At 35.2% G+C, this 15,677-nt stretch overlaps 1 protein-coding gene across 1 annotated transcript; it reads left to right on the top strand.

Annotated features, from left to right (window-relative positions):
* On the top strand, nt 1–14,696 carry LOC109840103 (U4/U6.U5 tri-snRNP-associated protein 2-like). The gene is given in 11 exon segments (XM_020408617.1): nt 1–319; nt 322–399; nt 401–412; nt 553–797; nt 1,490–1,574; nt 1,757–1,942; nt 2,032–2,202; nt 2,293–2,496; nt 13,828–13,999; nt 14,156–14,327; nt 14,421–14,696. Coding segments are annotated over 11 exon segments (1,638 nt in total). The 5' UTR covers nt 1–103; the 3' UTR covers nt 14,518–14,696.

Genomic DNA, 15,677 nt, shown 5'->3' on the forward strand with positions numbered 1-15,677 from the left:
GCTTTTACCAGAAGGTTCCCAATCGCCGATCAAACAGCAGCCTTGTTCCATTATCCCCATCTTCCCGCTTCGATTTCTAGGGTTTTGAGATCCAATTAATTCAATGGAAGAAACCCTAGGAAAGAGAAAACATCAAGAAGTGCTCGAAGGAGTAGAAGACGGCCATCAAAGGAAAGCACCGAGAGTTGAAGAAGAAGGAGACGAAGAGATCCCTAACAACGATTCTCTCCTCTCGATCGCTCGCTACAGCGACGACGAGGACGAATACGAGAGGAGTAGAGCCCAAGAGAACGGGCACGATGAGGATGATAAGGATCACGTGACAAAAGTGCGCCCCGCCGCCGTCGAAGACGCACGAGGATGGTGGAGCTTCGAAGGCATTGCCCCTATCTTGATACGAGTTAATCGACAGGTGAGATTTTAGAGTTTCTTCTTGTTGTCGATTGATTAAAGTTTTGTATGTTAGGGTTATAACTACATTGTAGCTGCTTGTATCTGTATAGTTCAATTGTTGTCCCCCCCCCCCCACCTTGATATTGTGTGCTTGTGTAGGTGTTGGACTTTGATTTTGAGAAGTTCTGTTCTATCTCTTTGTCGAATTTGAATGTATATGCATGCTTAGTTTGTGGGAAGTATTTTCAAGGAAGGGGTCTCAGTTCTCATGCATATACTCATAGTCTTGAAGCAGGGCACCATGTGTATATTAATCTTCAAACTGAGAAAGTTTATTGCCTCCCTGATGGTTATGAAATCAATGATCCATCGTTGGATGATATTCGACATGTTCTTAACCCAAGGTATTATTGCTTCCTCATAAAGCATTTTAGTATGCATCTCTTCCTTGTTTGTTAAGCTTGAATGCCTAAATATCATGTTTACATCTCTTTTGGACAAAAAGTTTGAGAGAGTAAAGTCATCCTTTACTAAACATTCTTATGAACTGGCAGACAACAAGAAACATGAAAGAAAGAACTTGCACTTTCACTCATTACCCAATCAGACAACTTAAAAATTTCCTCCCATTGCGCTATATTTCTAGCCCTCCCAAAAGTTAATGTTGTACATGTTTAAGGTTAGAATTTTTTTTTTCTGTTTTTTTTTAATTTTTCATGCAGAAGTTTGTTTTCCAAAATGTTCTTTTGAAGGTGACTAGAAACCTTGTGAATATATAGAGGAGTTTATCCTTTTATTAAAAATGTAGCATAGGTGTAGTGCTACCTCTTCTGTTTCTCATGTAAGCATGCTGCCTTTTCTCTCTCTCACACAACTTTGCTACTAAAAGAACAGGGATGTAATTGGATAAAAAGAAGATTATAATTTGAATTTTCAGTTACGGGATATCTTTTGTTTCTTGATTGGACAAATATTTGTGATACATGAAATATTTGTGTTTTTTTGGAACTCATTTACCTTCCATTTGCATTATTCTTTCCTACCATTTAATTGAAACTTGAAGCACTATAAGGCTGTTAATTATTTGTATTTGCAGGTTTACCAGGGAACAAGTCCTGCATCTTGATGAAAATAGGCAATGGTCAAGGGCCCTTGATGGTTCCAATTATCTCCCTGGAATGGTAAATATACATCTAGTTATATTGGATATCTAGGAGAGAGTTTTTTTTATTTGCATAATAGATTATTCTGCAATGTAGTTCTGTAAATTGTTCTTTTTGCGGTCTGAAAGCAAGTTAAAGGATAATTTTTGCATGCAAGGTACTCATTAGAAGTCGTGTTCATGACCTTTTATCCTTTTCAGGTGGGGCTTAACAACATCAAAGAGACTGATTTTGTTAATGTCACTATTCAGTCATTAATGCGAGTTACACCCTTAAGGAACTTCTTTCTCATCCCTGAAAATTATCAAAACAGCAAGTCTCCACTTGTTCAGCGGTTTGGAGAGCTCACACGGAAAATTTGGCATGCACGAAATTTTAAGGGACAGGTTGATTTCCAGATATTTATCCTTGATGACACTTGTTATACATTTTGCTGATCTGCATGGAATCAACCTCTTACATCTTTTTCTCACAGGTTAGCCCTCATGAGTTTCTTCAGGCTGTTATGAAAGAAAGTAATAAGAAATTCCAAATAGGTGTACAATCAGATCCAGTAGAATTCATGTCTTGGTTACTGAACACATTACATGCGAAACTCAAACATTCAAAGAAGAAAAATAAAAGCATCATTCACGACTGCTTTCAGGTATCAGATTTATGCTTCTAGTGTTCTTTTATTTATGTATGGTAGTTTGGTTTAAAATTTTCCTGGTATTCAATCAGCATTGCATTGCAGGGGGAGTTGGAAGTTGTGAAGGAGATCCAGAGGAGGTCTTTACTTGAGAGAACTGGAACTGAAGATGAACAGGCCAACACAGTTGTCGCGGGGGAGGGGCTAAACAATGTTGAGACATCTAGAGTGCCATTCCTAATGCTTGGTCTTGACCTGCCTCCTCCCCCTCTCTTTAAGGATGCAATGGAGAAAAATATCATACCTCAAGTGAGTACACAGTGACCTTGCTATTATTTGTGTGATCTATTATACTGTCTTGTTAGTGCAGAAACTTTCTTTAAGCATCAAACCATTAAACATGCTATCACGAACAGATATTTGACATCGAATATGTAGCAAATGGCAAATGAATATTTCACGTCTTGGTACTGCTATTTAAATCTTTGCTAGCTAATAAGCATTTGTTAATTTTAAGGGTTAATTACAGAAAGGCAAATTTTGGTCATTTTTCACTTAACTCCTTTATGTTTTTTCTCACGTAACCTCCACCCTCTTCTGTAATTCTTATTTATTCTTGGTTTTGAATTGGTTAGTCTTCGTCAAAGGACCCTTCCACTACATCAAAAATCCAAAGTTGTGGTGAGCATCGACTTTGAGGGTTATAATTTTCATACTCTAACATGCCCCTGTGGGCTGAAACAAGGTTTTAAATATCGGATATCGGGGAAATATCGGATGGTCAAAATTCATGTCGGATTGCGAATATCGGGGAAATATCGGGGATATGTGGTAAATATCAGAATGCCATAATGAATGTTTGCATACATAGTATAATGCATTAAAATGTAATCTCAACATACGTAATAAAAATTTAAGCATACAAAATATGAATAATATATGTTTAGGATCACTAATCAACCTTCTAAAACAAACAAAAGTGCAAAGCAACGTTGCAACATTCGATCTGCTTTTTTTAGGGCAAAATATCATTTGATATAATGGGAAAATCTTGATATCTCGCCCAAAAATTCCAAACACGGTATATTATTTTGCAACAAGCTATATAAAAAGATATATTGGTCCACATATCAGCTAATATATCGGCCATATCGGGGATTTATCACTCAAAATAGCCAAAAAGCGGTAAAGGATATTTAAAGACCATATCGGTTGGGGCAAACCCTGTAAAAAGATATATCGGGTCATGTCGGGGATATTTAAAACAATAGGCTGACCAACCTTTTTATGAGTCAAAATCTGGACTTACGCAAAATATACCTATTTTTCTTAATTCCACTTCAAAAAAATCTATTTTCTCTTAATGCTGCTATAAATTTGTGGCATGTGGGATTTGAAACTAGATTGCTTTGATAGCATGTCAAAGGACCTTCCCAACCACGGATGTTTGGTGTAATGAGAAAATAAGGAATAAGACATGTTGGGGTCTAACATACCCTTAAAAACTCATTTCTTATAAATGTTTCCTTCTCTTAAGTTTGGATGACCACATTTTTTAGGAATTCATATTCCCAAAAATCAAGTAAAACGTCATCAAAACTAGGAAAGCAATTTCAACATTTTTTTGCTAAAATTTCTTGGAACACTACTTTAGGGGATTATTTTATTGGGTGGCTGGTGTTGCTTTTTCAACCCAACACTAATTAAGAATATTTTATTGGTTAGAGGTGTTAGGTTTCTTTTTTTTTTACTTCCAAACAATGAAAATGCTTGGAAATCCATGAAACCGATTTCATGGATTTATAGCAAATGAACAGAGGAAAAACACTTTACTAAGATGAGTATGGATATGCAAAGAAACCTTTTCTCAAGCCTGAATTAATTTTTTATATTTTTAGCAGTGTTTTCAAAGGCGCGTGCCTCATTGCGCCTCATGCGCCTTACGATGAGAGGCGGTGGCGAAGCGCCCCACTTCTGATGCAGCAGCGCCTTTTGCGCCTCACGTACATCCTTACTTTGTGCAGGGTCCATGTAGTACATATCCTCATATAGTTTTGTTTGTTAACATTTTCAATCTAGTCTTTATACTTGATATTACATATCCCAAAAAACAAATTAAATCCATTAGGCCTTTTTAGTAGCCTTCAATTAAGGATCATTATTAATCATTTGCTTGGATATTAGTCTTGATTTAACATTTTATTTGAAAATTTATGAATTTTGCTACTATGTTGGGTGATAGCATTAGAAATTAAGGCATTATGTTGTGATTTTGTAGTAAGATATTATTTATCATGATATTTTTCATGTGAATTCTAAAAACATGTTCTTTCGCGCATGATTATATATTTTAAAAATTATGTGGGCGGTGTGCGTCTCGCATCACTCGAGCGCGCGCATCGCGTTGCTCCTTGTGCATGTGCGTGTAAAGATGCTTTGCGCCCCGCATCACGCCTCGCGCATTGATAACACTGATTTTTAGATAAACAAACAAACATCATTCACATCAAATCCAAAGTTGTGTGAGCATTGAGAGTTATAATTTTGTACTCTAATACTCGTATATTTTTCCTCTAAATCCTCTCTGTTCTGATTCATTAGTCATTTCCCAACCCAACCTCAAACTAAAGCATGAAGCCCTTCCGCTTCATCAATACTCTGAAGTTGTAGTGAGCGTTGACGCTATAGCTTTATACTGTAACATCCTTGTATTTTTCCTATAAATCTTCTTTGTTCTCACTCATTTTCAAACTAAAGCAAGAAACCTTCTCTTTTCTTGCTAAAGCAAGAAACCTTCTCTTTTCTTGCTTGCTGGTTCTTTGTAGGCGTAACCAACTATTTACCTTCTTCGTCTATCTTCTTCCTCATTTTGCAAATCTCTCCAAACTAAAATCCTAGACTCCTTATCTTCTCCCATTCCATTCTCGTTCCCAAACCCAAACCTGAATGAAAACCCAAATCGAAACCCCTCACATTCTCTCTCTTTCATTTGTCACCCAATCCGAGCTAAAGGCCAATGCTCCTTGTTGACTTCACCTTTGACTATATTTCCATTTGTTTAGTCAAATTAGAGCCAAAGATTTAACTTCACAAATTCACATTTAAGAATATATATTTTTTGTAGGAAATTAACATAATATATATTTGGTAGTGGGACTGATGCTCTTAGCTCTTAAGTGAGAGAAAAAAAGCATTAGGTGGTATCATGACAAAGGGCGCTAGTTTAGGGAGGTTTTCTATAATCAACCTTATTCTTAGGGAATTTCCCTTTTTTCGGAAAGAATGTATTTTGTCACATGCTCTAGCATGCCACACGTAGGCACACATATATTTTTTCGGGTGTAATTTTGGCAATCCTGGGGTTACTTCCTGCTGACATTATCGAACTTTTCGGAGTCTTGGATACTAGTTCATAATGAAATAGATACACACTGGTTTTGACTGCTGCCTTTTTTGTTCGATACGTCTTTTTTTGTTATTCAACATAGGTTACATCAGGATTGGGTCTTTTGCTTCAAAAATTTTATGATGTCTAAGAAGAAGAGACTTGTTATTTGCAATATATTCTGAATGAAGGACTCCACACCTTTGTTGGGAAATACAAAAAATAAAGGATCTTATGTTTATAAGTTTTTTCTTATCATATTATAAATAGTGATATGATCCTTAGGTATTTGTGATCCTATATTTTTCTTAATCCTATATTGGAAGATTATTATAATTGTTGTCTAATTGTTTACCATAAATATGTTATTCTGTTGATTGTTTTCGTTGTTTGAAACTTTGCATTACATGAGAGATCCTCTCATAGTGAGAGTTTGACAAAATTATGTACTTTGAAACTCCATAAGAAACAATAGGTGACAGATTATGTGCAACTTACTGGGAAGTGTAGAATAAGTATGTGTTAAAAAGTCAAAGATGGAGGAAATATCTATCTTGATGGACAGAATTAGATAGTTTATGGTAATGTTAGGGCATTGTTTGTGCATTGGTATTATGGATATATTGTTTGTATTTCATCCATTGTTCTTTCCATTATTTACTAGTATTGATGTGTTTGGTAGACTAATGTCGCTTTCATAAATCACAAAAGCATATAGGGAAAACTACCCATTCAAGGAACAAAAGCGTCTAGCCTCAACAATCTACATAAACCTTTAATCTGTAAAAATCCATCAGAGCTCTATATGAACATTGAATAAGTCCATCAAAATCTTGTTCCCAACTGAATAAGGTTCCTTTTGTCTTTTGATATATACTAGTATAGTGCACGTGCGTTGCATGTGGATATACTCGTTTTATGTAAATATTTAAAGCAATTCATTTTGAATGTAGTTATAGAAACCTTTGAGGACTTATTGATAATTTTCTTATCATCAAAATCTTAGACTACTTATATTGTTTTTGAGGTTTTCTTTTTTGGAAGCTTATAGGGGTTAATCTGTAAATCTTATAAGTTCCATGGTTCTTCCTATAAATATATGAAAATTGGAATATAATTATAGGAAGGTTAAGTAAAATTCTTATTGTAAAATGTAAATTTACTCAAAAGACGCAATTTTCAAGCTTGTTCTATGTAAACAGTTTGTCATGCTACTCCAGTCGATATCCAATAGATTATTTATCTTAGTTTTTTGCCAATTTGTTGTAAATCTCACTCCCTCTCCCTCTGTTGTCTGAGCTATCTTTTCGTTCTTTCATGCATGGGTGGTACCAAGGAGAAACATGGGAAGGTATACATTTATAGTTGATTGGTGATTTTGGTATTATTGGTATAAAAGAATGAACGTGGTCTATTTACAACCAAATTGTTCTAATTAGATATGTCAATGTTCGAAAAAGATTAATAAGTCATTGTTTTTTTTAAAGACGATAAGCATTGGCTCAAATCCTTAAATAGCTGGAAATACTTCAATATTATGATTATATATAATATGTCATTCCCGTTTGCTTGTTAAGAAATGGGCCTAGTGGGAGGGAGGATTCGTGGTGCAAATAGGATGATTATTAATTAGTAAGTTTTACAATGATACTTACAATAAAGAACCGAATCTACCACATATAATAAAGAACAAAATAGATCAAGCTCACATCAGCTATCTCAATTACTATATAATTTAGATTTATTAAATCTAGTAGAATCAAAACATTCAAAGGTGCAATAAAGGATTTAATATGAGGTGAAATAACCACTCCTAGAACAGATTGTTTAAGAAAATGACTACCAGGGAAATATATATAAGCCAGTAAAAAACGCGAATACAAAACATATGAACTTGATCAAAATGTTAAATAAGGATGTCATTTACAAAAAGGTTTTCAAAAGTTTTGTCAAATAATTAAGATTACGATGAAAGAGTTACCATGTGAGTATTAACAAACCAATCTGGCAGATAAATTGTTATCACATCGAGAAGGAACTAAGATCCAACTTCCACCAATTTTTTTTTCCTTTTAGGCAATTCTTATTGTACTGCAAAATCTTGTACAGGAATGACAGGTCCAAAAACCTCTAATTCCTTATGTACACTATTGAATTGAGATAAATCAAAATAGTCTACGATAATCTAGACCATAAATAGAAACATAGTGACCACATCTCGAGTTGAGGCAGTATTTAACCATGAACTTGAGCAATGTGGCAAAATATCTGCGCTAATCAAATATTATCGGTTCTTTGCACTTAGAGATTGTGTTTTATTCAAGTGTTGGCAGAATCGGGGTCTACGGAGAGGCGGCGGTCGAGGATTTTAAGGAAGCGCGGTGGAGATGAAGAGGGTGAATAAGATGTGCTTATTTTTGTAAGAGATATTGATTGTAATTTATAGTGTTTTGTAGGAAGATAATGATTGTATTTTTTTTAATTATGATAATGATAACTAGTGAGAATTAAGAAAGAGAATGTAGGACACTAATGTGTTAATGGGAGGTTATAAAAATATTATCAATTTGTCTGATAGTGAAATTATTTGGGGTTATGAATATTAATTTATTTAATTGGGGATATGGTTTGTGCATACGTGTATGTGTAATTTGTATGCATACCATTGTTTTAAATATCGGCCGATAATCGATATTATCGGCCGAGTTATCGGATTTTTGAGCTCTCCGCTAGGATAAGTTGGTTTTGTAATCGGTTATCGTTTTGGAGTGATTATCGGCGAGTTATCGGCGTTATCGGCACTTATCGGTCGATAAGTAAGGCTAAATTATCGGGATTATCGGCCAGTCATTTTGAGTTGAGTTGTTGGGTTTTTCAAACCCGACCCCACCCGTTTTGTTAATAATATGAAACTTAAAACCCGAAACTTTATGAATCCGACCTTCAAACCCTAACTTCGTCTCCGGCGGCTGCTCCTTTTCTCGTAGGGCGCTTCCTCCGTTATCTCCATCTCATGTTCTCTGTGTCTCTTCGTCGCTCGCCTTCATGAACTTCAACCTTGAACTTCGTCGCTTGCCTACCCTCTGTCAACCATGTTTTTTTGTCTAGAAACATGGCTATATACACATGCTGTGAGCTTTCCTTCTCTTGTAATTCCTTCATGCACACACTTTCTCTTTTGAGTAATATCAGTTCTATAACTATTCTTTTATCATACTTTGCTTTTCTGTTTTGGTATGTTTATATTTCATTAAGCATGGTTAGATTATATTTTTTAGTTGTTATATTATATATATACACCATCCAGTATATTGCTCCGATAAATACTACTTATCCCCGATATATCCCCGATTTTCGCTATCCGATAAGAATTTTGGCCGTCCGATAAATCGCCGATAACCGATATTTAAAACCTTGATGCATACATGTATTTTATGGATGTATGTGTTTTGGATGACACTTTCAGTAGAAAATGTTACATCCTACACGCTTTTATAATAGTGTATGAGATATAAAGAACCCATCAGATGGAGAAGGCATTGGAAAGTTATCTTTGACTGTTAACTTTTGTGCCTATTCAAATATTCTCCTTGGTATTTGGAGCACAGAAAATCATTAACATCTAGGTTTACCTCTATTGTGTTTATCGGCAACTATGTTAAATGGGTACTTCTAATTTGAAACTGTACCAGTCCAGACACGTATCCGTACCCGTACCTATAGCCATACCCAAACTCCTTGGGTAGTCTTTGCATGTATGCATACATTTATTTGGGCCTGTACTCAATCATAAAGTACGTGTTTTAATTTAAAGTAGTTGTCGTACATTTTTTGGACGTATATCCTACAATTCAAATTCACTTCTTGAGAGTTGTTGGACATAAATCATGTTCCGAATTATGATTTTGAAAGGTCATTTGGACGTCTAGTTCAAAACTAGTGATTTTCCAATTTATAATCCACAAAATAAAAGAATATAAAATGTTTTAGGAAATTTAATTCTCATCCTTATTCCCATATGTATTATTAATTCTAGTATATACTATATGTGTATATAAATGATTATATAGTTGTGTCTCCGTACCCTACCTTTTATAAATTTGTCGTCTTTTATAAATTTGTCGTGTCCCATACTCGTACCCGTATTGGTATTCGTACCTATACCTCTACCTATGCAACATTGGTATTCGTACCTATACCTGTACCTATGCAACATTGATATTCGTACCTGTACCTATACCTATGCAACATAGGTCAGCAACAAATGGTAGTTTTGTTTATTTTACTTGTCTTTTGTATGTCGGAAAACTTTTATTTTGTTCACTGTTGGAATTTTTGAGGATTTTCCTTGCAAACTCGTCACTCGTGAACCCCACCTAAAAGGGGTCTTTTCTAGGAATGCTGAATAAGAAGTATGCCTGCTAACAGTCAATTTCTTTTAAGGTAGAAAATGTTATAAATTTGTTTAGATTATTACAACATCAGGACATGTGATGCTTCAAGGCGTTCTATGATTATATTTCTTGCCTATATTAAAGATGTATTTTTAGTTTGTGTGCTGATTTAAGAAAACCTCTTTGGTTTCTTCATGCATGAACATGATTATTGTGTTGTTTTCCCCCTACCTTGCCATCTCAATTAGGTGTATTGCTTTATTACAATTGTGTTGTTTTGTTATTAATGATGTCCATCTTAGTGTTTCATTTAGGTTTTGCGAGCCAAATTCACTATATGTACCAACTGTTGAGTTTGTTTTGTGATTTCTATTCCTTAACCATGGCCATAAGCAGTGGCGGACCCATGAATTTTTTTTTGGGGGGCAGGGGCAAAATTTTTTAATAGTTAACTATGATAATAGGTAAACTTTTTCCATGATTCATCACTATCTAAACATCACATAACAAGATTTTCGACATGAAATTTCAATTTAGAATAGTGTTTACAACAATATTCTTCTTGCTTATCAATAATCAAAATATATCTTTTTAATATAAGACACTAATCATTCATATTAAAACTCATTTACCATTCTATTTCAAAGGTCCATTGTAAATAATTTTCATTGTCAGAAATGCTCTTTCAACATTTGCCATTGTAACCGGCAAGATTTGCGTCAACTTCACCAATTTGGACACCTGAGGATATAAAATCCATCCAACAAATTTCTTAGCAAGTTTATTGATTCCTTGTATTTCAACAAAAATTATGATGAGTAGCTACATTAGAGATAGTTCGCAAGTTGATCTAAAGGAAAAACTCAGGAAAGTTCATGTTCACTAGAAGTAACTTATGAGAGTTTCACTTTTAGTGCAAAGACTTTACACTTTAGCCCCCATCATCTAAACTTGTCACGCCCCGGGCCCACGGGCCCGTTGGCACGTGCAAGCCCTGGGCCCCACCAAGAGCAACTCGATGTTGGCTTAAATCCCCTGCCAAAATGCTAGCACTAGTTGTCTAGGGTCTTGGGTTTTTCTCTATTTAAACCACTAATCTTTCTTCACACTAGTCCATGTGGGACTAAAGTGGGGTTGTCACTTGTCACAAAATTATGGTTTAGATAATTGGTTAATCCCCCCCAGTTCATGCAAAGGCTTTCACTACACCCCTTTTATTTTTGATTGGCCAAGGTCCCCTTGACCCTAACCTGGGTCTGCTGTTGGGTGTGAGTGAGGTCAAGCTGTGTTTTTCTGCTTTTGCTTTTACCCTTCCTGATCTCTCTTTTTCCTGTGTGTGTGGTGGCGGCGGCGTTCGTACTTTATCATTTTTGGGCATTTTTGTGGAGGGATGTATTTGAAGAATTTGTGAGGTTCAAAGCGGTGCTACAATTTTTGGGAAAAGATTGGATTTGGTGGAAGCTGCTATGATAAAATTGCTGGCAAGATGATAATAGATCCCTATTAAGTTGTAGAATACATTGCAACGGTACACAAGGGGAGGATTGAATGGAGTCTTCCATACATGAGCCTACAACTAAATCTTGTTGAGATGGCAGTATGGACTATGTACTCTAATTTAGCTCCAAATATATAATTTTACCTTTTTATCTGCACATCAAGTGACATCTGTTTATTTTCTATTTTCCATATAACTTGCCAGTACAGAGGTATAATGATAGTTGGAATTTTATCAGAAAATTGCCTGCATTTTTCTAGACAAGGAAATATGATCAACTCACATGAGGATTGCTATTAATTTGACGCTTGTAAAAGTTTTGTGAATGTTTTCATTACAGTTTCTTGGTTAGAATCAGGCTCTGTCCTTAAGCCCTTTTAGAGGGAAAGGTGTATGTTGATTAACTGCTTACTTATTTATTAGCTAATGCCAGCTATGTAACATTCGGACGTGGTTATGTTACTTAAGGAAATATTGTCACTCTCTTTTCTTGTAACAGTAACTTCTGTAAAATTTTCTGTAGGCCTTGATCAGTGTTAAAGTCACTTGATTATCTTGTTGCATACACTGCTTGCTACTGAGAGCGTTAGGGTTAATGTTGACAACTTTGACATCTCCATTCAAATGTTGACTACGTGTTTATTCCAAATTTTTCACCCTTCAGATGTAAGTGTTCTTCAAAACCTGAGTGTCTGCAGTTCACTTGCTGTAGAGACGTTTCAGGGTTTTGCTTATACCTTTTAAAAATAAATCATTAGATTTGCTACCAAAATTTCAGTTGCTCTATTGTCACATGGTATTGACAAAATTAGATTACATGATACAAGATATATATTCTACCTAGTTTAGGGTATCAAGGGAAGAATTTGGTACCGATTCTGGTGATCAGCATCACATTGACGACTGAGAGTAATGGTTTGTTAGGGATTCTGCATCCTCGCAGAGGGTTGAGATCATGTGCTAGAAATGGTTGATAAGTTTGGACCATGGTTTTAAATATCGGCCGCTAATCTGATATTATCGCCGAGTTATCGGATTTGGGAGCTTTTCGTTAGGATAAGTAGGATTTTTAATCGGTTATCGTTTTTTGGGATTTATCGGCGAGTTATCGGCAATAAAAGTACCTATCGGCCGATAAGGGAGGCTCTAAATGTCGGCTTTATTGGGCCAAATTCTGAGTTGAATTTTCGGGTAATGGGTAGTTATTTAGTGAGTTAAACCCGACCCGACTCGCTTTCTACAATTGGTTAGTGATTCTAAGCATGATTATTTATATTTTGGTATGTTTATATTTCATTAAGTATGGTTAGAGTTATATTTTTTGGTTATTATATCATATATATACACCATTTAGTATATCACTTCGATAAATACTACTTATCCCCGATATATCCCCGATTTCCGCTATCCGATAAGGATTTTGACCGTCCGATGAATCCCCGATAACCGATATTTAAAACCTTGGTTTGGACAACAGGGAGAGGATGAGTACATTAGAGTGGAACTTGGCACAGATGTGTTCGTAGACTTCTGTTTCTTCTGAATCTCGAAGACTGCAACACTTGCTAGTAGTTACACTATAGGTTGTCAGGGATATACTATATTTTAATCATTATTTCAGTAAGCAAATGAAAGATTCAAAGAATTGCCCCAGAACTGAGGCTCTTATGCATACGAAGATCCTATTAGCTGTTTAAGCACGAAATTTGACAAATCATCGTGTTATTGGATTATTCCTTAGTCATTTTTTGTAATGTTATATTCTCTAGAAATTAACTTATTCATGTATAATTCAAAATCATGTATAATTCAAAATTATACAAGTTTGATGATTAATTCATGAATAGTTTGCGAATATATTAGTCTAATCCAACATATACTTCAATATAAGATGTGAATTGCTAGTGACACTGTTTACTTTGTTGCTCTTAGCTCACTGTTATTATGCTTTCCCATCCTTTTGGTCTTATTGCACTGCAATTCAGTGAACCTTTTATCTTTGTTTTTTTTTAACATCTATTTATTTGCTTATCTTTATAATTTTCCCTAACCATTCTTCAAGTTTAACAAGTTCTAAATTTCCTGTAGTTATATAAAGTTGGAAAATCCAATAATCCAATCATGACTAAACTAACACCCTCATCCTAAACGTTCTACATTTCTTGTTCTGTGATTCCCTCACTGTTTTTGTTAACTTCATGGAAGAATAACAGTTCATCCAGTGACATTTTATGGTGGTAATATTTTACAGTTGCTGCACAATTACTTTTCTCGAATTATTGACTACAGTCAAATGTGTAATTGCTACCTTTATGAATGTCAAGCTTCTACCTATCATCTTGCTAATTTCATTCGCTTGTTAGGTTCCTCTTTTTAACATCATGAAGAAATTTGACGGCGAGACTGTCACAGAAGTTGTTCGGCCTTGCATCGCAAGGATGAGATATCGTGTCACTAGACTACCCAAGTATTTAATAGTTCACATGCGTCGGTTTACAAAGAACAATTTCTTCATAGAAAAGAATCCTACTCTTGGTTAGTATTTGAAAGTTCCTTGTATAGAAATAATATTTGATGATATTCTATTAGATTTATCAACTCATCTATGATGTGTTTTATGTTTCAAATAATATTTGATGCAATGCTATTAGGTTATCCACTGATCTATGATTGTTCTTTGGTTTCAACCAGTTAATTTTCCTGTGAAGAATCTTGAATTGAAGGACTTTATACCCTTGCCTGCACCCAAGGAGAACGAGAGGCTTCGCTCAAAGTACGATCTTATTGCAAATATTGTTCATGATGGCAAGCCGGGTGAAGGATATTACAGGGTTTTTGTCCAACGGAAGTCGGAAGAGTTATGGTATGTCAATGGTTCCTTTAATTTTTTTTAATTATTCCTTCTATAAATTTCTTATAGATCTCTTGTAACTTTCCCGTTGCCCCCTTTGATCAGGTATGAGATGCAAGATCTCCATGTAACAGAAACTCTTCCCCAGATGGTTGCCCTCTCTGAAGCTTACATGCAGATTTATGAGCAGCAACAATTATGAGAAAATGTTAAAAAGCTTTGATAATTGGTCTTTTATCTCATGAAATCACCGGCTCTGAAGGATTATTAGTATTGTAATAGCAAGTTCTGATGGATAATTGACCTTTTTTTGGTTAATTCTTACTAATCTCACGTTACAGAAATATCTTTTCCAATATGCAGTATCGATTTTGGCCATAATCATCAGTGTATTCATGTACTCAAGTTGCAGTTTTTGGTTACATAATTTATTTTTTTGTTGATTGTAGATAAATTGCCTTTATGAAATAACTTCTGTGGTGCGTTTATTTTTACTGTTTGCCTCCGGCTCTTTAGTAGGAGGAGGAATTGGTGAAACGCGAAGGCATTGGCGTTACTTTGAATTTGTCATGTTCCTTTATGATCCTCCTCGACAAATTTTTCTCAAGTCCAATTCTGTTGTCGGTGCTTGTATTGTTACATTTGTGAGTTGTGACCTAGCACGCTCACGTTCTACGTTTGACGTAAAAAAAAACCCTGGAGTTTTACGTCATTATCTACCACCTTGCACTATACAAAGATAGAGAAGCAACAGTCGTCATACAACACCGTAACTTTAGTTTTTTATAGCAAGTAGGAAGTTTCATGACGTCAGGTAGAGCTATAGCAAGATCCAGGGAACATTGATTTACATGTAAGTTTGTGTATATGTTAGCTATGCACGTCACACTAATTAGTTCATCTACATGCAACAACCAGCATAAAGGATTTTTATCATTCAGCTCTATAATATGGTTCTCCATAGAAGGCTTCAGCTTTCTGGCCTTTGATGGCAGGTGACTGGATTGACTTTCGCCTAATATTAGATATAGCTAGCCTTTTAACAAATCAAACGCAAAGGAGTACAGAATCAACAACTTGACATAGTCAAACAGATAATCAGCCATCCTTCTCTGTTTAATGCAAGTTGGTGACAAGCCATACTCATTTGGATATTATTCTTGATTTCAGCAATTTTTTTGATAAACTTTAGAAAACCAAATTCGAACTATTCACATGAGCAAACTACTTGCTGAATTACAATGGTCAGAACAGGACGTAGAACGCGCGCAAGCAAAAAAAAAAAAAGAAAAGAAAAAGGAGGGAACTGTAAAGGTTGGCAATTGACCAAACCAAGACTCAAAATGTACACACATTACGCTA

Source organism: Asparagus officinalis, chromosome 5, assembly GCF_001876935.1.
Source record: "Asparagus officinalis chromosome 5, Aspof.V1, whole genome shotgun sequence".
Classification (NCBI taxonomy): Eukaryota; Viridiplantae; Streptophyta; class Magnoliopsida; order Asparagales; family Asparagaceae; genus Asparagus; species Asparagus officinalis.